The 21,628-nt window shown below is 38.5% G+C and overlaps 1 protein-coding gene across 8 annotated transcripts in view; it reads left to right on the top strand.

Annotated features, from left to right (window-relative positions):
* Positions 1–21,628, top strand: part of CNOT1 (CCR4-NOT transcription complex subunit 1) — a 99,153-nt gene that overhangs the window by 26,584 nt on the left and 50,941 nt on the right. For all 8 annotated transcript variants that reach the window (XM_049622365.1, XM_049622369.1, XM_049622366.1 and 5 more), the window contains exons 3-8: positions 15,198–15,305; positions 16,121–16,219; positions 16,590–16,658; positions 16,746–16,800; positions 17,516–17,719; positions 18,791–18,959. In XM_049622365.1, coding sequence (XP_049478322.1) covers positions 15,198–15,305; positions 16,121–16,219; positions 16,590–16,658; positions 16,746–16,800; positions 17,516–17,719; positions 18,791–18,959 — 704 coding nt within the window. The remainder of the gene's footprint in view (positions 1–15,197; positions 15,306–16,120; positions 16,220–16,589; positions 16,659–16,745; positions 16,801–17,515; positions 17,720–18,790; positions 18,960–21,628) is intronic.

Genomic DNA, 21,628 nt, shown 5'->3' with positions numbered 1-21,628 from the left:
AATTAACGGTGCTTAAGTTCATTTTTCTAATACCTTCACAGGTCCTTCTAGTACAGAACAAAATTCAAGCTTCTCAGTCTGAGTTTCAGGATCCTTTATGTCATTCTAAATCCTGAAATTCTCATCTTTGAAGAATCCAATCTAATAACACTTCATCAGTGAAGACTTAACCCCTTTTTTCCTTTATTTGGATTAATTCTTTAGGATAAATTCTGAAAGCTGTGCTGGTCTGTGACCTAAGAATTTGATGGAACTACTATTTAAGCATCTGCTGTGTACCATGTGTTATTTATTTTTTTAGTCATTTTTTAAAAGTTTACTTAGAGAAAGCTCCAATGGGAGAAGGGCATAGAGGAGAGATTCTCTTGTGATTTGATGTGGGGCTCAAACTCACAAACTGTAAGATCATGACTTGAGCTGAAGTCGGATACTAGATTGAGCCACCCAGGTGTCCCTAGTCAACTTTTTATTGAAGTAATATGTATATACAGAGCGGTTCACAAATCATAAATATGCAGATGAGGGGTGCCTGGATGGCTTAGCCGGTTAAGGGTCCCGCCCTTGATAACGGCCCAGGTCAAGATCTCATGGTTAGTGAGATGGAGCCAAGCATCTGAGATTGAGCCCTGTGTTGTGCTCTGCACTGACCGTGTGGAGCCTGCTTGAGATTCTCTCTCTGCCGCTCCCCTGCTTGCACACTCTCTCTCGTAATAAATAAACTTAAGAAAAAAAAAAGACACGGGTACCTCAGTGGCTAAGTTGGTTAAGCATCTAGCTTTGGCTCAGAGCGTGATTTCAAGGTTTTTGAGTTCAGGCCTCGCATTGGCCTTGCACTAGTGGTGTGAAGCCTCCTTGTGATTCTCTCTGTCTCTTTCTCTCTCTGTCCCTTCCCCACTGGTGTACTCTCTCAAAATAAGTAAATTTAAATTTTTTAAAAAATTAAAGAAAAGTAGACGAATATTCATAAAATGAATATAAATCTGCATAACCATGCAGATCAAGAAAAATGGTAACATCTCAGAAGCCTCTTTTTAAGGTACTGAACATATCATTTATGACCCAGCAGTTCACTTCTATGTATACAATAAAACAAACTCATGTGCATGTTCATCAAAAAACATGTATTGCAATAGCCATGCTGGAAATAACCCAATCGTCTATCAGTAGCAGTGAGATTATTACGTGAAACAACATTGATCTTACGGTGTTGTGTGAAAAATGGTAAGCATTATGTCAGTTCACTCGTTGTTTGTGCATACTCCGTTCTGTTACCATTTCTTCCTAGCAACTGTTCAAACACTTGTAATGGTGCAGGTATTATTTTTGATGTGATTTTATGTCAGTTTTCACCTTCTCCTCATAGTCATGCAGGGTAGGTATTACTCTCTTTACACGGAGTTTCAAAGACATTATTATTTTGCCCACTGGTACTTTCCCTGAAAATGGTGGCAAATGTGATTTGAATCCACAACATTCCTATGATGGATCTCATTCTGCATGGAAGACAAAGAAGTAGGAGATAATTAGACTGGATTGGAAGGTCTTCTAGTTCAAAGTTTGGCTGTCCCAGACAGCCCCTACTCTAAAATATCTTTCAGTGTGTTCTCAGTGTGACCTTTGTAAAATGTATAGCTGTGGTCTCTTTGTTGTTTTAAAATCTTTAGTCTGTCTCTGTCCTATCCAGTTAGAAACTCAGACTCCTAGGCTTGGCCTGTGTTGCTCTTCTCTGGAAGCACGTAAGAGGTAGTTTGGAATGCAAGTTACTTACAAGGTTTCTACACCTGTAGTGGAGGGAGACCAATTGGAAACAGAATTGGGCAGAAGGAGAACTGTGGTGGAAATGTTGGCAAACTGTGTGGGAAGTTTGGGAACAGATCTCAAAGTTGTCCCACGGTGTGCCCAGATGGCCAGGCCTTTATATCCCTTATGTTATCTCTTAATATATGAGAGCTAACCTTAGGCAGAGCTGTCCCATGCAGCTGAGACAAACTCTGAGGGACCTGACTGCCAGCGTGAGTGCAACTTCCTTGAAGTAGGGAATCTGATGGTGCAGTGTGTCACTTCACCCCAGCAAGGCTCTGCCTGAACTGGTCAGCTTAATACTATACTATAATTGGTTTGATTATCTTGCCTACTCTCAAGACCTTGAGTTGTGGAACTATTCTCTAGTTTTTATCTTTATACCTATAAATGCAATCGGGATGAAAGAAGGAATAAATTATTTAGTGATTGGTTTTTTTAAGAAGATTAGATTATTTTTTAAAATTCATTTTATTGGAGCGTCTGGGTGGCTCAGTTGGTTAAGTGTCCGACTTTGGCTCAGCTCATGATCTCACGGTTTGTGGGTTTGAGCCCCATGTCAGGCTCTGTGTTGATAGCTCAGAGCCTGGATCCTGCTTTGGATTGTGTCTCCCTCTCTTTCTGCCCCTTACCCACTCACACTCTGTCTCTCTGTCTTTAAAAAGTTAATTTAAAAAATTAAAAAAACAAAATTCATTTTATTTATTTTTTTAAGTTTATGTATTTTGAGAGAGAGACAGCAGGAGTGGGGGAAGGGCGGAGAGAGAGAGAGGGAGACGGAGGATCCCAAGCAGGCTCTGTGATGCCAGCGCAGAGTCCGACAGAATTCACCCAACTTTGAGATCTTGACCTGAGCCTAAAACAAGAGGCTGAAACTCATCCAACTGACCCACCCAGGTGCTCCTCCTCCTTTGTTTGTTTATTTATTTTGAGAGAGAGACCGTGCAAGTGGGGATATTTTCTCTTTTCTTTTTTCTTTTCTCTTTTCTTTTCTTTTCTTTTCTTTTGAGAGAGGGAGCAGTGGGGGTGGGCAGAGAGGAAGAATCTTAAGCAGGCTCCATGTCCATCGTGGAGCCAGACATGGGGCTCAGTCTCCTGACGGTGAGATCATGACCTGAACAGAAATCAAGAGTTGGACAGTCAGCCGACTGAGCCACCCTGGTGCCCCTTAAAAGATTGTGGGGCTCAAACTCACAACCTTGAGATCAGGAGTCGCAGGCTCCACCAGAATGAGCCAGCTAGGTGCCCCACTAATTAATTTTGAAGATAAATGTTAGAATGGTTGGCCTAATGACTGAGGTTTTCACAATGTCTACAAATTTTTCTCAGACAAGTAAATTTTGTGTCTTCAATAGTATTTTTGCAGGGAGTGCCTCTCTCCCTCTGCCCCTTCCCTGCTTGCGTACGCTCTCTCAAAATTGATAAACTTAAATAGTATCTTTACAGATAGCCTCCTTCTGTTATTTCAGAATGATTAGTAATTTAGAACTGATGTGGAAGCAGCATTCTAATTTTTGGTTCTTGATTGCTTTTGGTGATTGGTAAAGGCTTATTGTATTCTTGGATGCTTAGTATATTTTACACTTGCTGTGTTGTGGCTTAGTCTGAGCAGCCTTAATAGCTTGACTAGGATTGTTTTCCCTTTGTTGTTTCTCCTGGGGACAAGCGGATAAAGGATTGTTCATTGAATTTATTAGATATATGGGTTCACTAGATGTGTAAACTAACTAGTACTACCATTTTATAGATGAGAAAACAGGATTGGAGTTTGTCTCATCAGTCAGGATGTATGATATTCTTTAAAGATTAACCCTTGTTGTTCTTTCCTTTAAATTCATCATTGTTGGGACGCGTGGGTGGCTTAGTTGGTTAAGGTTGGACTCTTGGTCCTGATTTCACACTTCATGAAATCGAACCCCATGTTGGGCTCTGTGCTGACTATGTGGGGCCTGCTTGGGATTCCATCTCCCCCTCCCTCTCTACCACTGCCCTGCTTGTGTGCTCTCTCTCTCAAAAACAAACAAAAAACCATAAAGGTAATCATTGTCGTTATGTGAAAGAAATTATATAAGTAAAATAGAAAAAAATACACTAATTTTTTTAAATTCTCAGCTTAACGTTTCTGAATATTTCACTTTTGTTTTTGGGTTAAAAATACTGATGCTATAAAAATATTTTATGCCTTCGGGTGCCTGGCTGACTCAGTTGGGGAACATGTGATTCTTGATCTTGGGGTTGTGAGTTTGAGCCCCATGTGGGGTGTAGAGATTATATAAGTAAAAATTTAAAAAAAGTATTTTGTATCGTGTCCTTTAAGATCTAGAGTTTCTGTAAATATAATTTAAAAATTGTATTAAAATTTCAAGTTTATTTTTAATATGTGATATAAAATAGATTTTAAAATTTATTAAGTGAATGAAACTTACACCAAGAGTTTTATTAAAGATAATCTCAAGCGCAAGAGTAGAACAGTATAATATAATCTTCCCAAATCTATCATCCTTATTTTAAGTCATGACTAATCTTGTTTCAGGCTTTTTTTTTTTTTTTTTTTTTTTATTTTGAGAGAGAGAGAGCACACGTCTTGGAGGAGCAGAAAGAGAGGGAGAGCGAGGACCCCAAGCAGGCTTCTCACTGTCAGTCCAGAGCCTGACGAGGTGATAGGTGCCACGAACTGTGGCATCATGCATGACCTGAGCTGAAATCAAGAGTTGGACACCCTACCAACTGAGCCACCTAGGCGCCCCCATTCTTCGGTTTTAAAACTTGTCTCATACATAATTTTATTTATATATTAATTTAAACCAAACCATAATGCCACTGTCATATCTTTAAAAAAAAAAAAGCATAATAATTTCTAAATGTAATATCCAGTTAACACTCAAATTTCCTGTTTGCCTCATCTAAAAAATCTCATATAACACGTGGGTTTGAATTAGGATCCAATAAAATAAACATTTGTTCAATTGGCCCTCATTAAAGATCTTTTAAAATCTTTGGTTTTCCGGGGTGCCTGGGTGGCTTAGTCAGTTAAACATCAACTTTGGCTCAGGTCATGATCTCACAGTTCCTGAACCCACAGCATTGGGCTCTCTATTGTCAGCGCAGAGCCTGCTTCGGATTCTCTGTCCCCCTCCCCACTTCTTAAATAAATAAAAACTTTAAATCAGATTGTCTTATAGCTACCCAGTGTGAGTTTTGCTGATTATAGCTCCAGGGTGATGTTTAACATGTTCTTTTGTCTCTTGTATTTCCTGTAAATCAGTAAATTTAGAAGCTTAACAGATTAGGTTTTTTCTTCCCTTAAAACAGTTTTAAAGGTAGTAGTATATACTTTTCATCAGGAGGTTTGCAGTGTCTGGTTGCCTCTATTTTTGTGATTTTTAGTAGACTTTGTTCATTGATTAGATTCATTTGTTCAGGATTGCAAAATGATGGTACTCTTGTTATGCATTCTTGAAATAGTTCTGTAAAAAGAAACTTGCTGTTACCAACTCTATGGTTATCTGAGGTACAGTTTATAAAAGAAGGGCAAGATTAATGTTTGATTCTGTGTTTATTTGCAAGTTTTCATAGTGACTCGTTTCCTGGCTTTTGAACATGACTGTGAATATGAGTTTAAAAAAAAATTTTTTTTAATGTTTGTTTATTTTTGAAAGACAGAGTCAGAGCACAGGCAGGGCATGAACACAGAGAGAGGGAGACACAGAATCTAAAGCAGGCTCTAGTCTCCGAGCTGTCAGCACAGAGCCTGATGTGGGGCTCAAACTCAAGAACTGCAAGATCATGACCCAAGCCAAAGTTGGACGTGTAACCAACTGAGCCATCCAGGCACCCCAAATAGGAGGGTTTTTTTAGCATTCTTAAGAACTTTTTTTTATTGGGGGGGGGGGGGGGGGGGGAGGAAGAGCGTGCAAGCGCATGTGAGTACGGGAGAGGGGCAGAGGGAGAGAATCCCAAGCAGGCTCTTTGCTGAGTGCAGAGTCCCAACGTGGGGCTTGATCTCACTACACTGGGATCATGACTTGAGCCGAAGTTGTATGCTCAACTAACTAAGCCACCCAGGCACCCCAGGAGCTCATATATTTTTAACTTTTGATGTATATGTTTTAGTATTAAAAATTTTTTTATTAACATTTTTTTAATTTATTTTTGAGAGACAGAGCACGAGTGGGGGAGGGGCAGAGAGAGGGAGACCCAGAATCCGAAGCAGGCTCCATGCTTCAATCTGTCAGCACAGAGCCCAGTGCAAGCAGCTGATGGTTGCTGAAGGTTGAGGTGGCTGTAGCAATTTCTTAACATTGATTGACTCTTCCTTTCATGGATGATTTCTCTGTAGCATGTGATGCTGTTTGGTAGTATTTAATTTGCAGTAGAATGTGTTTCAAAATTGTGGAGTCAGTCCTCTCAAGCCCTGCCTGCCACTGCTTTACTAAGTTGGTAAGTTGATAGTTGATAAACAAACTTCGTTGTCATTCCAACAATCTTCACAGCATCTTCACCAGGAGTAAATTCCATCTCAAGTAACCACTTTGCTCATTTAAAAGAATCAACTCTTCATCTGTTAAAGTTTTTTTTTTCTTAGAGAGAGAGAGAGAGAGAGAGCGCGAGCGAGCAAGCTGGGGAAGGGCAGAGGGGGAGAGAATCTTTTTTTTTTTTTTTTAATGTTTTTTTTAATCTTTGTTTATTGAGAGAGAGAGAGACAGTGCAGGCGGGGGAGGGACAGAGAGAAGGAGGGAGACACAGAATCTGAAGCAGGCTACAGACTCTGAGCTGTCAGCATAGAGCCTGACACAGGGCTCGAACCCACGAACAGTGAGATCATGACCTGAGCTGAAATCAAGAGTTGAACACCTAACTGACTGAACCACCCAGCCGCCCCTCATCTGTTAAAATTTTATCATGAGATTACAGTAATTCAGTTACATCTTCAGGCCGCACTTCCAGTTCTGGTTCTTGTGCTGTTTCTAGCATATCTGTAGTTACTTCTTCCACTGAAGTCTTGAACCCCTTAAAGTCATCTCCACGGACTGGAATCAACTTCTGTAACTCTTGTTACTTTTGATATTTTGACCTTTTCCCCATGATCACGAATGCTCTTCTTGGATGGCATCTAGAATGCTAATTCCCTTCCAGAAGGTTTTCAGTTTACTTTGCCCAGATCCATCATCAAGGATTATCATTATCTGTGGTGACTGTAGCTTAACAAAATGTACTTCTTAAATAGTAAGGCTTGAAAATCTGAAGGACTTCTGGGGCACTTGGGTGGCTCGGTCAGTAAAGCATTGGACTTCGGCTCAGGCCATGAACTTGCTTTCGTGAGTTTGAGCCCTGCATCAGGCTCTGTGCTGACAGCTCAGAGCCTGGAGCCTGTTTGGATTCTGTGTCTCCCTCTTTCTCTGCCCTTCCCCTGCTCGCACTCTGTCTGTCTCTCTCTCAAAAATAAAGATTAAAAAAAAAAAAAAAAAGTCTAATAAAGGACTCTTTGATCCGTGGGGCTGCGGAATGGATGTTGTGTTAGCAGACCTGAAAACAACAATAATCTCCTTGTATATCTCCACCAGAGCTCTTGGGTGACCAGGTGCATTGTCAGTGATCAGTAATCTTTTGAAAGGAGTCTTTCTTTCTGAACATTAGGTCTCAACAGTGGTTTTAAAATACTCAGCAAATCATGTTGTAAACAGATGTACTGTCCTGTAGGCTTTGTTCCATTTTTAGAGCACAGGAGGGTCAATTTAGCATAATTTGTAAGGACCCTAGGAGTTTTGGAATGGTCAGTGAGCATTGGGTTCACCTTAAAAGTCGCCTGCTGCATTTGGCCTTAACAAGAGAGTCAGCTTGTCTTTTGAAGCTTTGAAGTCAGGCATTGACTTCTCTCTAGCTGTGGAAGTCCTAAATGGCGTTTTCTTCTTCTTTTTAATGTTTGTTTATTTTTGAGAGAGAGATGGAGGGAGGGAAAACACAAGTGGGGGAGGGGCAGAGATAGAGGGAGACACAGAATCCGAAGCAGGCTCCAGGCTCTGAGCTGTCAGCACAGAGCCCGACACGGGACTCAAACCCATGGACGGCGAGAACATGACGGCAAGATCATGACATGAGCTAAAGTCAGGACATTTCACCAACTGAGCCACCATGTGTCCCTGGCGTTTTCTTCTAATATTCTGTTTCATCTACGTTGAAAAGTCTTTTGCTTACTGTAGCTGCCTTCGTTATCTGGCCAGATCTTCTGGATGACTTGCTGCAGCTTCTACATCAGCCTTTGCTTCACCTTGTGCTTTTATATTAGGGAGATGGCTTCTTTCCTTAAACTCCATGAACCAACCTCTGCTAACTTACCGCTTTTTTTCTGCAGCTTCCTCGCCTCTCTCAGGCTTTATAGAATTGAAGAAAAGTTGGGGCCTTGATCTGAATTAGGCTTTGGCTTAAGGGAATATTATGGCTGGTTTGATCTTCTGTCCAGGCCATGACAACTTCTTCTTTACCAGCAAGAAGATTCTTCTGCTTTCTTATCATTCATGTGTTCACTGGAGTAACACTTGTAATGTCCTACAAGAAACTACCTTTTTTAGTATTTACAACTTGGCTAACTTACGCACAAGAGGACTGGCTTTTGGCCTGTTTGGACTTTGAATGTGCCTTCCTTAACCTTAATCATATCTATCTTTTGATTTCAAGTGAGATATGTTTGACTCTTCCTTTCATTTGAACACTTAGGAGGACATTGTAGGATTATTAATTGGTCTAATTTCAATATTGTTTTATCTCAGGTAACAGGAGGGAAAGAAGGTGGGGGAGCAGCTGGTTGCTGTAGTAGTCAGAACACATACATTTGTTATGTTTGCTGCCTTCTATGGATGTAGTGCTTGGTGCCCCCAAACAATTACAGTAGTAACATCACTGATCACAGATCATCATAAGAAATATAATAATGGGAAAATTTGAAATATTGTGAGAATTACCAAAATGTGACACAGAAACAAGAATGAGCAAATGTTATTGGAAAAATAGCTTTGATACACAGTTGCAATAAACCTTCAATCTGAAAAACAAAAAAATATATCTTAAAATTGCTGTAGTGCAATAAAATGAAGTATGGCTATGTATCTTAGTAGAGATGTACCATCAAATTAACATTTTAAAGTTATTTAGAATAGTTCTTGATATAGTTACACCACCAACTGGGTATAGTATTGGATTCATTGTTTTCATATTACTTTCAATATTTAAGGAATATCTTTTACTTAATTAAAGTTTGCTTGGTAATGATGTAAAGTTTTTGTTCCCAAAGTTAAATATGTAAAACAACTTTTATTTAAAGAGCAATTTAATCTTACTAGAAATATATATTGAAATGGATTCAGTTCTTGCTGCCTGTCCTTTTACTACAGTTTCTACATTCCCCCCAAATCTTCTATTTTCATTCATTTCTGTTTTGGCTGTAGATCATGGTCAGATTTGTTTCATTTAGAACTTGGGTGCTATTAATGGAGTTCTTTCATGCTTGAGAATGTTCTCATTTTTATTTAAAGTCCAATTATAACTAATATGAAATTATTTCTTTAAGTTTATTATTTATTTTGAGAGAGAGTGTAAGTGGGGGAGGAGCAGAGAGAGGAATGAGAGAATGCCAAGCACACTCAGCACAGAGCCTGACTCAGGACTCGAACCCATGAACTGTGAGACCATGACCTGAGCCAAAATCAAGAGTTGGATGCTCAACCGACTGAGCCACTTAGGTGCCCCTAAATATGAGATTCTTGAGTCAAGATTACCCCTGGTTTTATAAATATTGCTCCCCATTATTTTTTCTGCAACATGTAATGCCAAAGGTTCCCTGTCTTTCCTTGTTTCTCTCCTTCCTCATGCATTTTATTTTAGATAACTAACTTTTCCTACCAATATCTACTCCTAACCTCAGTATCCCTGTGAATTTTCTTTTAGAGTTCATTAACTTTATGTATATGCTGTAGCATTGGTTATTCTGCATCAGCCTTTCTTGTGCTGTGGTATACCTTTCAGTCTTCCCATTCAGATCTTTATTTATTTCATGGATATTTTTGTTGCTTTCTTTGATTTTTTTTTTTCCCATGTGGATTGTACTAGATTTTATGTGGATTGAAATAGATTGTTAGGTGATTACCTTTTCTGAAGGTTTTGCTTTTAAGACATTTTTGCTTTAAGACATAATTTGCTTTTAAGACATTTTTTTTATCTATATATATTTTTATCTAAACATTTGTTTATTTTTGAGAGAGAGAGAGAGAGAGCATGAGCAGGGGAAGGGCAGAGAGAGAGAGAGGGAGAGACAGGTCCGAAGCATGCTCCAGGCTCTGAGCTGTCCGCACAGAGCCCTGGGCTCGAACTCATGAACCGTAAGATCGTGACCTGAGACTTTTGACCTGAGTCAAAAGTCGGATGCTTAGCTGACTGAGCCACCCAGGTGCCCTTGCTTGTTTTTAAATTTTTATTTTTATTTTTATTTTGAGGGAGAAAGAACAGGCAGGGGAGGGGCAGTGAGAGGAAAAGAGAGAATCCTAAGCAGCCTTAATTTTCTTAAATATGCAAGCTTGCTTTCATTTCCTTCTGTTCTCCTGTCTTTGAGCCAGTCTTTTGCCTTTTTCAGGACTTTTCCCCTTCAAAATTTAAAGCAGTTCTTAGAATTTCTTTGGTAGTATGAAATACTGTTTACTGAACTCTTCTGTATATTTGGGCAAGTCCTTTCAAATGTATGTTCTCCAACTGTCTTGTTTGTTTCTTTGGTCTGTTTATTTTACAGTTTCTTCCAGATAGGTTCCATGCTGAGTCTCTGGATTTTTGCTCATATTTGAATTAACCCAATTATTTACTCACTTGTAAACAATCTTGGGGATGCTTGAGGGCTGGGAAGTATGTTGGGGGTAGTCTGCCATTTGTTTTCAAATTCAGTAATGGTTGCCACTGCCACAGCCTCCTCTTTATTCTGCTTCACCAGCATTCTCCTTTGTCTAGATGGTTTGCTCTAGACATTGAAAGTAGCATCTTGAATTTGGTTGTTTCCTCAGCTCTAGCTCCTTTGTCATTCTGCAGTATGTTGATCTGGGTTTCTAAATGGATAGTCTCTTTTCTTTCATGGCTCAGCTGGCCCCTGGTTCCTCAATTGAACAAACAAAGGATATAGGTTTTGGAACATTTATCAGTCCCAAACATTTTTACTTGTGGATTTATCAGTCCCTAATAGAAATCTACATTTGGCCTGTCATTTGAGGTGCTAAAGATGAGCTATCTTCCATATCTCTCTGGATCAGTTCTTTCAAGAGTATGTTTTATTGAAAATGGAAATTAGGAAGTTTTTTGTTATTCGGAAAAAAGTGCTCATAGTTCCACCATCTTTGAGTTAGGACTTTGAAAGTTTTGTCCTTAAAATTAATGATTTTCATTAGAATTAACCCTGATTACTTGCTGCATGGTTTTTTCTTGTTCTTTTCAATACATTAAACTGTTTCAAATACATGCACTATTTTTTTAATAAAGTAACCCAAAGTATATTACAGATAATAACCTGTATATATAATTTTAAGAATTAAAATTGTTTAACAAGTGTAAGAAACACAAAGAGGCTCCATTATTTGTATAAAACATATTACAATGTAAAAACTGTAATTGTTATATAGAGAGTTACTGCCTTCAGTTTAAATTTTAAAAATCTGGTACTTAATAACTGTAGAATCTTGGGCATATTTTGGACCTTTGAGGTCGTTTGTAGGTTAGGTTTTGTATATTTATATAAATCTTTTTGATCTTGTGTGAAAATCTGTATCCATATATAAATATATAAAATCTGTTTGTACAACAGCTATGGTTGAAGACACAATTCATCAGATAATTGCTGCTTTATCAGTATTCCACCAAAAGAAGAATAAGTATTAATAAAGAAGGATTTTTGTTGTTTTGGACTATGAAAGTTACTTGACTACCTTGTAAGATTACTCATAGCATTTGTGGACAACCTTCATTAGTCATTTTCTTATACTTACAATGAGCTAAAATAAATGGGGCTCTTTCTGTATAAGATGTATTATTTCATGTAATTACCCTTCATACAATTATGTCTTTAATCCTCCTCCATATGTTCTCTAGGGCAGATAGTGCCCCATTTCTCTGACCATTTCACATGATTTTCTGGATCTCTACCATCATAAATGCATTATTTGTTAATGTTTCTCTTAATACGTGACTTCTAAATGAGAATATGTTGTTCTAGCCGCAGATCAGATCATTATAGAAGTATTATGGCATGCCTTTGGTATAGTTAATTTATTTTTAATGTAGCCTACAGATTTTATCAGATTGTAATGTAGTTACTTAACTAAAACTTTGAATTATTTTATTGGCCCCACTCGTGTACAGTGGGTGGAATGGTTTGATTTCTTTTTTTTTTTAAGGGAGGGGATGAGAGGGAGACAGAGGGAGGGAAATCTGGGGAGGGGCAGGGAGAGGAGAGAGAGAACCCCAAGCAGGGATCCCAGCACTGTCAAGGCAGAGCCCGACACAGGGCTCAATCTCACGAACTGTGAGATCATGATCTGAGCCAAAAATCAAGAGTCAGACACTTAACCAACCGATTGGGTCAGCCAGGTGCCTCGGAAGGTTTGAATTTTAAGTAAAAATGCATAGGACTTGGTCTTGGGGGATCAATAAAATCTTGCCATAACATCTTTGTAATCCAAGATCATGTCTTTACAATACCACTTTATGTTTTTTATTAAAGCCTTTTAAAAAAACTTTACTTTTTTAACATGAAATTTATTGTCAAATTCGTTTCCCTATGAAAGAATTTTTAGAGAGCATGAGTGAAGGAGAGGGGCAGAGGGAGAGGCAGAGAGAGAATCTTAGGCAGGCTCCATGCTCTGTGATCATGACCTGAGCTGAAGTCAGGAGTCGGGATGCTCAACTGACTGAGCCACTGAGGTGCCCCAAAATATCACTTCAGTTTTTAGAAGAAAAAAGTGGCTTCTAATGAAGGGCACCATGGTATCACAGAGTGAATATTCCATACACCTAGCAGCTATAAAAACATACCTTCTGATCCTACTACTCTCCAGCAAGTTATGTGTGACATTTGTCCCTTTTTGTTGCAACCTTGATTTTCTTAAAAAACAAATCTGTATTTGTAATGACATGATATTGTTTGTCTATATATACTGAGGGTGGTTGTTAAGATTGAATGGCTGTAATAGAAGCTATAAAATTATATTGTAGAAATAAATGTAAATGGTTAGAAGGGAGCTTCGTAAAATTCTGCTTATTCTAGTTAAAACAAAAAGTTAAATTTGTTTTTTTGGGTTTTGTTGGCTGTGACGACAGTCTAGTGGAATGTCTTCCATCTTTTAGATTGATGTAACAGTACCAGATAAGTCACTAGGTTCAAGAATCATGATCTAGTCTCCTGACTCCCTCTGGCTTTTTTTTTTCTTTTTTGTTATTAAATTCATTTGCATATAGTTTACGTTTTGCCTCAAATGCTCTTTCCTCCAGCTCTATGTGTGGTTTTTGTCACTTCAATATTTTAAGTCTGTTTATATGTTAAATCTTTAGAGAAGGCCTTTCTCAGGCACCACTCGCCCCTCCTATCAATATCACAACACCTTGTTTTGTTTTTTATATGACAGTTTATCAGAAAAATTTCATAACTTTTTCCCCCTGTGCAAATGTACTCCATGAGAGCTACAGAACCTGCTGGTCTCGTCTCCTGCTGTATTTGCTGTACCTTGAATAGTATCTAGCATGTATTCAGATTTTTGTTAAACCAGATATTCTTGTTCCTCTGAGCAAGAGCTCCATTTGGTTGGAGCATAGATAGATTTATTTCCAGTTAATTTGAATTGGCCCTTTAAGATAATGTTTTCAGCATTCCAGGGGATAGTAAAAAATAATCTCTGCCTTTATAGGACTTAAGGAACTGTAAGAACCCACAAACCCAGTACATTGTGAGTAGGGCCACAATAACTTTTAGACATGGAGAAGTTCTTGATTATCTGATTTTATTGATTTTATCTTGAAGATGTATGTGGGACAGTGTAAAAATTGGTCTTATTTAGCTTCCTGTATTTTCTGACTGGGGAAAACAAACTGAAATAAGTTAACTCAGCCAGCTACCACATAATTATGATACAGTACAAAGAGCATAGGATTTGGAGTTGGAGTATGAATCCAGATTTCTCAACTCATCGACTATGTAATTTGACGCTCAAGTTGTCTAAGTGTTCAACTCTTCATCTATAAAATTACAGTAAATTTTGGCAGAGTTGTTGAAGATTAAACCAAGGAAGCTCAGTACTGTACTTAGCCTAAAGTGCAAGTGTTATTTATAATATTTTTAAAAAGCATTTAATAAGAGAATCATTACTCACTCTGTACTTAAAATGCACTAAGTTCTTTTCTAGACTAGATGCAAAGAGGTGAGTATAACTGCACAAATTCCCTGTTCTCGTACAACTTAAAGTCTAGTGGGGACATAGAAAATAAACATAAATTATCAGGTGATTTTAAGTGCTATAGTGAAAAGTAATTCAGGGTGAAGGGGAGATTGTGGGGCAGGTCATGTAGTTATGAAAGGAACTGATAGAACAGGCCGTGTTAGCATTCTGAAGCTTTTTAATTAGAATAGCAGTAACATTGGTAAATTTGAGAAACAGCACAAAACTAATAGAGCCCAGGGGCAGCATCTAAATAAAGTACTGAAGTCAGACTGTTTTTTTTAGGGCCTTGCCTTGTAGGTTATTGTAATGAGTTACAGTTGTCTTAAATTTCAGGTTACGTATTTAGGGTACAAATAATGCACAGAAAAAGTGATACTCTTATAGCTCCAGTTTGTTACAAAATTGTTGCCTTACAACTTCAAAAAAAACCAACCACTTAATATTCTTACTACATGTCATCTTTGTTACTTGGTGTTTTGGTTTAGATGTTGACCAAGTGCACACAGTTTTATATACATGGACTGGTTAGTTTCTTGTTTTGTTTTTTTTTCCCTGCCAGTGACTGTAGGAAACATTAAAAAAACCTTTAATTATAAAATATGGGTACCTCTATTTCATTAATTCCAATAACTCTTATTCAACATGAAAAATTAATATTGAGATTTGCCTAGAGACTTTTCTTAATCCTCTTAAAAATATTTATTCATTTTTGGGAGAGAGAGCGTGAGTGGGGGAGGATCAGAGAGAGAGGAAGGACAGAGGATCCGAAGTGGGCTCTGCACGGACAGCAGTGAACCCAATGCAGGGCTCGAACTGATGAACTGTGAGATCATGACCTGAGCTGAAGTCAGACATTCAACCCCCTGAGCCACTCAGGCACCCCAAGTTTTTCAATCCTCCTTAATGTTGACTATACATTCATATTTTTGGTCTTTTTAGATTGTGAATCGGCACGGTCCTGAGGCAGACAGGCATTTATTACGCTGCCTATTTTCGCATGTGGATTTCAGTGGCGATGGTAAAAGCAGTGGCAAAGATTTTCATCAGGTATTGGGGCTTACAGAGCTTATGTTTACTTAGATCTAATTGTTCAGCAAATTGCATTTTGGGCATAGTGTGTGTATTAAGTGACATACACAAATCATCCAGAGGTAATCTCAGCTGAATGGCTAAAAGGTATTGGGACTTGTCCTTTTTTTTCCCTTTCCTTCTCCTTCCTGACTACAGAGCTTTACAACTACCTAGTTCAGGCTTAGAGTGCTGGGGATCAGGCCTGCCTGAAGGAAGTAGGAATGAGGGGGGGAATACTGCTTGACAAGTAAGTAAGGCAGAGAGAGAGGCTCTTTTTCTTAAAACAAAAAAAACAAAAACTTTTTTTTAATGTTTATTCATTTTTGAGAGAGAGGAGCACGAGCAGGGGAGGGGCAGAGAGAGGGAGACACAATTAGAAGCAGGCTCCAGGCTCTGAGCTGTTAGCATGGAGCTCAACTCGGCGCTCATGATCTGTGAGATCACATCCTGAGCTGAAGTTGGACAATTAACTGACTGAGCCACCCAGGTGCCCCAGGACTGTCTTTTTCTAGATTGAGTTTCTTTGGCTTGATTTTCAATCTGGTAATAGTCTGTCATGATGTTATTCCTTATAGATACCTTGTCGTTGGACTCTATTTTGTAGAAATGTTGGTTTAACACTTGCTGCTAATAGACTCTACGAGTTTAAATGTGATTTTAAAGAGCTGATTTGATAATGTAGAAACAATATCCAATATTGGATTACACTTCACTGTTCTGAGCATCTCTGCATCTGTTTGTGAAGAAGATGAATGTTAATGCTAATGAAAATTCACTTTTTATTTTTAAAGACTCAGTTTCTGATTCAGGAGTGTGCGTCGCTGATTACAAAGCCAAATTTTATCTCGACGCTGTCCTATGCCATTGATAATCCATTGCACTATCAGAAGGTTGGTATTGCTTTTATCTTTAGTAGTCCTAAGGATGTGACTTTCTGAAAAGACCTTAAATCTTGATCTCATAAAGACACGTTGTAATTTAAAAATCTCAGTAGTTACTTTAGGGTTTTTTAGTTTTCTAACAAAATCAAGATGGTTCGTTTGATCATAAATAGAACCTTAACTAAAACCAGATCATGCAAAGGCTTGTTTGTCAGTCTAGGACTTGGTGTATTCTTTCTAGCAACACTACAGAATTATGTCAGTCCTGTGTAGCACCATATTTGGGTGAATAGATGCTTTTATAAACATACTGAAAATCCTAAGTTTGTCTTGTTTTTTAAGTTCTTCTTGTTTTGAAATAAAGTTTGGTTTGTTTCAGAGTTTAAAGCCTGCACCCCACTTATTTGCCCAGCTGAGTAAAGTTCTCAAATTAAGCAAAGTACAAGAGGTATGTGATTTAAAAAGAGATACATGCAAAATTGGAATTAAAAACAGCCAGTCGACTCTTTGATCAATCTAACCCTTCTTGTTTCAGGTAATTTTTGGCCTTGCCCTCTTGAATTCTTCCAGTTCTGATCTTAGAGGTTTTGGTAAGTTCTTTTTTCTTAGAGATCCTGTAGTGAAGTTATTTCTTTAAAATCCATGAGTTTTTGAATCTTGAGGCACCATAGTTTAGATTTAGAGAGTAAGATAATCTAAGATTATTTTCTTTTGGCCTCTCTTATGAATGTGTGTATGCATAGTAAAACCTAATATAATATAAAACTTACCTTCATAAACATTTAAAAAATTTTTTAAATTTTTTTAAATTAAAAAAATGTTTATTTTGAGAGACAATATGAGTGGGGGAGAGGGTGGAGACAGTGAATCCCAAGCAGTCTCCATGCTGTCAGTGCAGAGGCCGACGTGGGGCTCCCATCTCAGACTGCAAGATCACAACCTGGGCTGATATGAAGAGTTGGGTGCTTAACTGACTGAGCCACCCAGGCACCCCCTTCTTCATAACCATTTTTAAATGTATAGTTCAGTAATACTTATATTCACATTGTTGTGTAATAGATGTCTGGAATTCTTTGTTTTGCAAAACTGATACACTATACCCACCGAACAGCTCTCCATTTCCCCCTCCTACCAGCCCCCAGCAGTTGGTCTCTTATTTTATACTTGCCACCTAGAACTGTGAAAATATTAGAGGGTGAAGGGTGAGTTGGTGAATAAGAATGATGGTCATCTGTGTTCTGATGTGGCTCTTTACCCATTGTGGTGTTAAAGTAACTTGTGATTTTTGGTTTACCTGACTTTTAGCTGCCCAGTTTATCAAACAGAAGCTTCCTGATCTTCTGCGTTCTTACATTGACGCAGACGTCAGTGGAAATCAAGAAGGTGGCTTCCAAGATATAGCAATAGAGGTCCTACATCTCCTCCTCTCCCATCTCCTCTTTGGGCAGAAGGGAGCCTTTGGAGTTGGACAGGAACAAATAGACGCTTTTCTTAAGACGCTGCGCAGAGGTAAAGGAGTGTCTGTTGCCTACAAAAGATGATTTCGTGACAAGGATTTTAGAACATAAGTGAAGATCATGATTTATCTATAAGTTGGTAATTTTTTAAGGAAGTAAATTGTAATTTTAAATATGAAAGTTAAAGCCTCATAGGAAAGGTATAAAATGAACATAACTATAGTAATATTGTTATGTAGATACAGTCTCGGTTAAGACTTGGTATATTTCCATGTAGTCTTTTTTCTCCCTTAGGGTGATGGAGACTACACTGTGGTGACATGTTCTTTTTACTTAAGAAAATTGGTCATTATTGATATACCCACTTTGCCTATCTGGCTATTTGAAATGCTATGCTAAGAGAACTCTTGGCTTCTATTGTTGCCATTCTTCTTTTCTCCGATCTTTCTTTTAGAGATATAAGTAGTCTTTTTGAAACAAATCTTTTTTTTTTAAATATTTTTTTAAAAGTTGATTTATTTATTTTTGAGAGAAGGGGTGGCAGAGAGAGAATCCCAAGCAGGCTCAACGCTACCAACATGAAGCCTGATGTGGGGCTCAAACTCCGTGAGATCACCACTTTTAACTGACTGAGCCACCCAGGCATCCCTAAAACAAGTCTTGATGATAAACTAACCACTGTCCATTTCCACTGTTACTTTGCTTTCTGATGTTTAAATACCTGAATTTTAAACTGCATTAACTTTCTCAGTGATGAGTTTTCTTATCAATGAAACAAATAGACAATGATATTTCAATGGTCTCTGATGCTTTCTTTGTATGAGAACTGATAGTTAATCTTGTGAAATTTTAAAGTAATATTTAGGATGTGAATTGGCCACCAGATATTGGGATCCTAGCATAAAAACTTAACAAATATACTTGAGCAATTTTTGTGATGAGCAAACATTCAAATTTTGGAGTCGGTGTTAAAGTTGTAACTTGGGCTAGCTGGATTGGAAAAAACTGAATAACCTTTGAACATGAACTTGTGGAAGATTCAGATTTGGGGGCTTTTAAAGACAGTAAATGAGAATAGTTTGTTTTTCATCAGTTTAGCAATTACAATCTTTTCCTCCTTCAGATTTTCCTCAGGAACGCTGTCCCGTGGTGCTTGCACCACTTTTATACCCTGAAAAACGGGACATTCTAATGGACAGGATCCTGCCTGATTCCGGAGGGGTAGCTAAAACCATGATGGAGAGTTCCTTGGCTGATTTCATGCAGGAAGTAGGCTATGGCTTTTGTGCAAGGTTGGTAGTAAGATACACTAAACTTCTGTTTACTCCTGTGCCAAATATGATGTAATTATTTAAGGCAAGTTGCTAACATTACTTAATGTGCTATTATCTTTGCCTCTTAAGAATTTTACTTCCAAATTTAATCTTCCACATATAGGCATACCTCGTTTTGCTGTGCTTCACTTTGTTGTGCTTTGCAGATACTGCACTTTTTACAAATTGAAGGTTTGTGGCAACCCTGTGTTGAGGAAGTCTGTTGGCACTATTTTTCCAATAACGTGCTTACTTTGTGTCTCTGTCACATTTTGATAATTTCTCACAGTATTTCAAAGTGTTTCATACTGTATTTATTATGGTTATCTATAACTCAACCAAAAGCTCAGGTGATGGTTAGCAATTTTCAGCAAAAAGTATTTTTTTAATTAAGGTATGTACATTTTGTTTAGACCTAATGCTGTTGCACACTTGATAGACTACAGTATAGTGTAAACATACATGCTGGGAAATCAAAAAATTCATTTGGCTTTATTGCAGTGGTCTGGAAGTGAATCTACAAAATCTCCGAGATATGCCTCTACTAGTTTTGGTGACAGCTGTAAATATCATGGTGGCTAAATTTCTATCTCTTTCTCTATCTCTAGTTTCCCAAATTTAGAAATCATAGGTTCCTAACCTGGTTGCTAGGATAGACATTTTTAGCTTTTGGGGGAGAGAGATCATTGAGGCAAGTGTTTATGGAAATTGTATCATTTCCTACCTCATGAGTTTAACTTTCTCTTCCCTCCCTGAACCTTCAAATCCCCACTGTACCTTCCTTTTCTACAACCTTCCTTTTCTCCCTGTTTTATAGCCTCCTCTTGAATGTTTTTCTCACTTGTGAAGGGCCCCAAAGGAGATAGTTTCACCCTTTTGGTAGCACTCAGGACTTGATAAAGTGGATTGTCATTATTTTCCTGAGTGGAATTAAAGATATTAATATGCTTTGCTTTTACTTTAAATGTAGCTTTTAATTTTTTTTTTTTTAATGTTTGTTTATTTTTGAGAGCGAGAGAGTATGAACAGGGGTGGGGCAGAGACAGCAGGGGAGGGACAGAGGATCTGAAGCAGGCTCTTTGCTAATAGCAGTGAGCCTTGTGCAGGGTTTGAACTCATGAACCGTGAGATCATGCCCTGAAACCAAAGTTGGATGCTCAACTGACTGAGCCACCCTTGTGCCCCAGCTTTTAATGTTTTAAAAACTCTTCATACAAACCAAATCTACATTTATTTTTGAAAATGTGTTTGTGGGTATGTGTATGTGCCTGGCATAAAACTTGTTTAGTTAAACTTCAAGGTGTAAAGTAGCAAAGTTAGGGTACATTTTCAAGGCCATGTTCATACCAGAATAATCAAACTCACCTTGAGTATCAGTATTTTATTTTATTTTAAAACTTTATTTAAGTAATCTCTACACCTAACGTGGAGCTCAAACTCATGACCCTGAGATTAATAAGAATCCTGTGCTTTCCTGAATGAGCCAGCTAGGTCCCCTGTGTTATTAGTATTTTATATTTATGTATGTATGTATTTCTAGAAGTTTGTTTATTTCGGGAGAGACAGTACAAGTTGGGGAGGGAGAAAGAGAATCCAGGCAGGCTCTGCACCGTCAGCACAGAGCCTGATGTGTGGGACTCGAACCCACAAACCATGAGGTCATGATCTAAGCCGAAACCAAGAGTTGGGCACTTAACCAACTGAGCCACCCAGGCAGCCCCTCCCCCACACTGAGTATCAGCATTTTAAAAAAATTTTTTTAACGATTATTTATTTTTTGAGAGACAGAGAGCATTAGCATGGGAGGGGTAGAGAGAGAGGGAGTCACAGATTCCAAAGCGGGCTCCAGGCTCCGTGCTGTCAGCACAGAGTCCGACGTGGGGCTCGAACCCATGAACTGCGAGACCATGACCTGAGCCGATGTTGGACGCTTAACCCACTGAGCCCACCAAGCCCACCCAGGCACCCCTCGAGTATCAGTATTTTATTTATTTTTTTATTTAAAAAAAAATTTTTTTTTTAACGTTTATTTATTTTTGAGACAGAGCATGAATGGGGGGAGGGTCAGAGAGAGAGGGAGACACAGAATCCGAAGCAGGCTCCGAGCTGCCAGCACAGAGCCCGACGCGGGGGTTGAATTCACGGACCGCGAGATCACGACCTGAGCCAAAGTCGGCCGCCCAACTGACTGAGCCACCCAGGCGCCCCTCGAGTATCAGTATTTTAAAGAGTAACTTGATTCATGTTGAAGATGGAAGAAGTTAATTTTATTTGTCTTGTGAAAAATAATCATTACTCTTGGCTCATACTTTATTCCACTGATTTTTTTTTTTTTATGTTTATTTTGAGAGAGAGCTTGCGAGCAGGAATGTGGCAGAGAGAAAGAGGGAGAGAGAATCTCAAGCAGGCTCCACATTGTCAGTGCACAGTTGGACATGCGGCTCCATCTCATGAATGTGAGATCATGACCTGAGCCAAAATCACAAGTCAGACGCTTAAATGACTGAGCCACCCAGGCGCCCCTCTTCCACTGATCTTTTAAACTTCTGCCATTTTCCTTTTTCTCTCTAGGTTTACTGAGAAATAGTTGATATCCATCACTGTACAAGTTTAAGCATATAGCCTGATGGTTTTGATTTACATACGTT

The sequence above is a fragment of the Panthera uncia genome (assembly GCF_023721935.1).
Source record: "Panthera uncia isolate 11264 chromosome E2 unlocalized genomic scaffold, Puncia_PCG_1.0 HiC_scaffold_19, whole genome shotgun sequence".
Taxonomy (NCBI): domain Eukaryota; kingdom Metazoa; phylum Chordata; class Mammalia; order Carnivora; family Felidae; genus Panthera; species Panthera uncia.
This window is presented reverse-complemented; position numbering and strand designations above follow the sequence as displayed.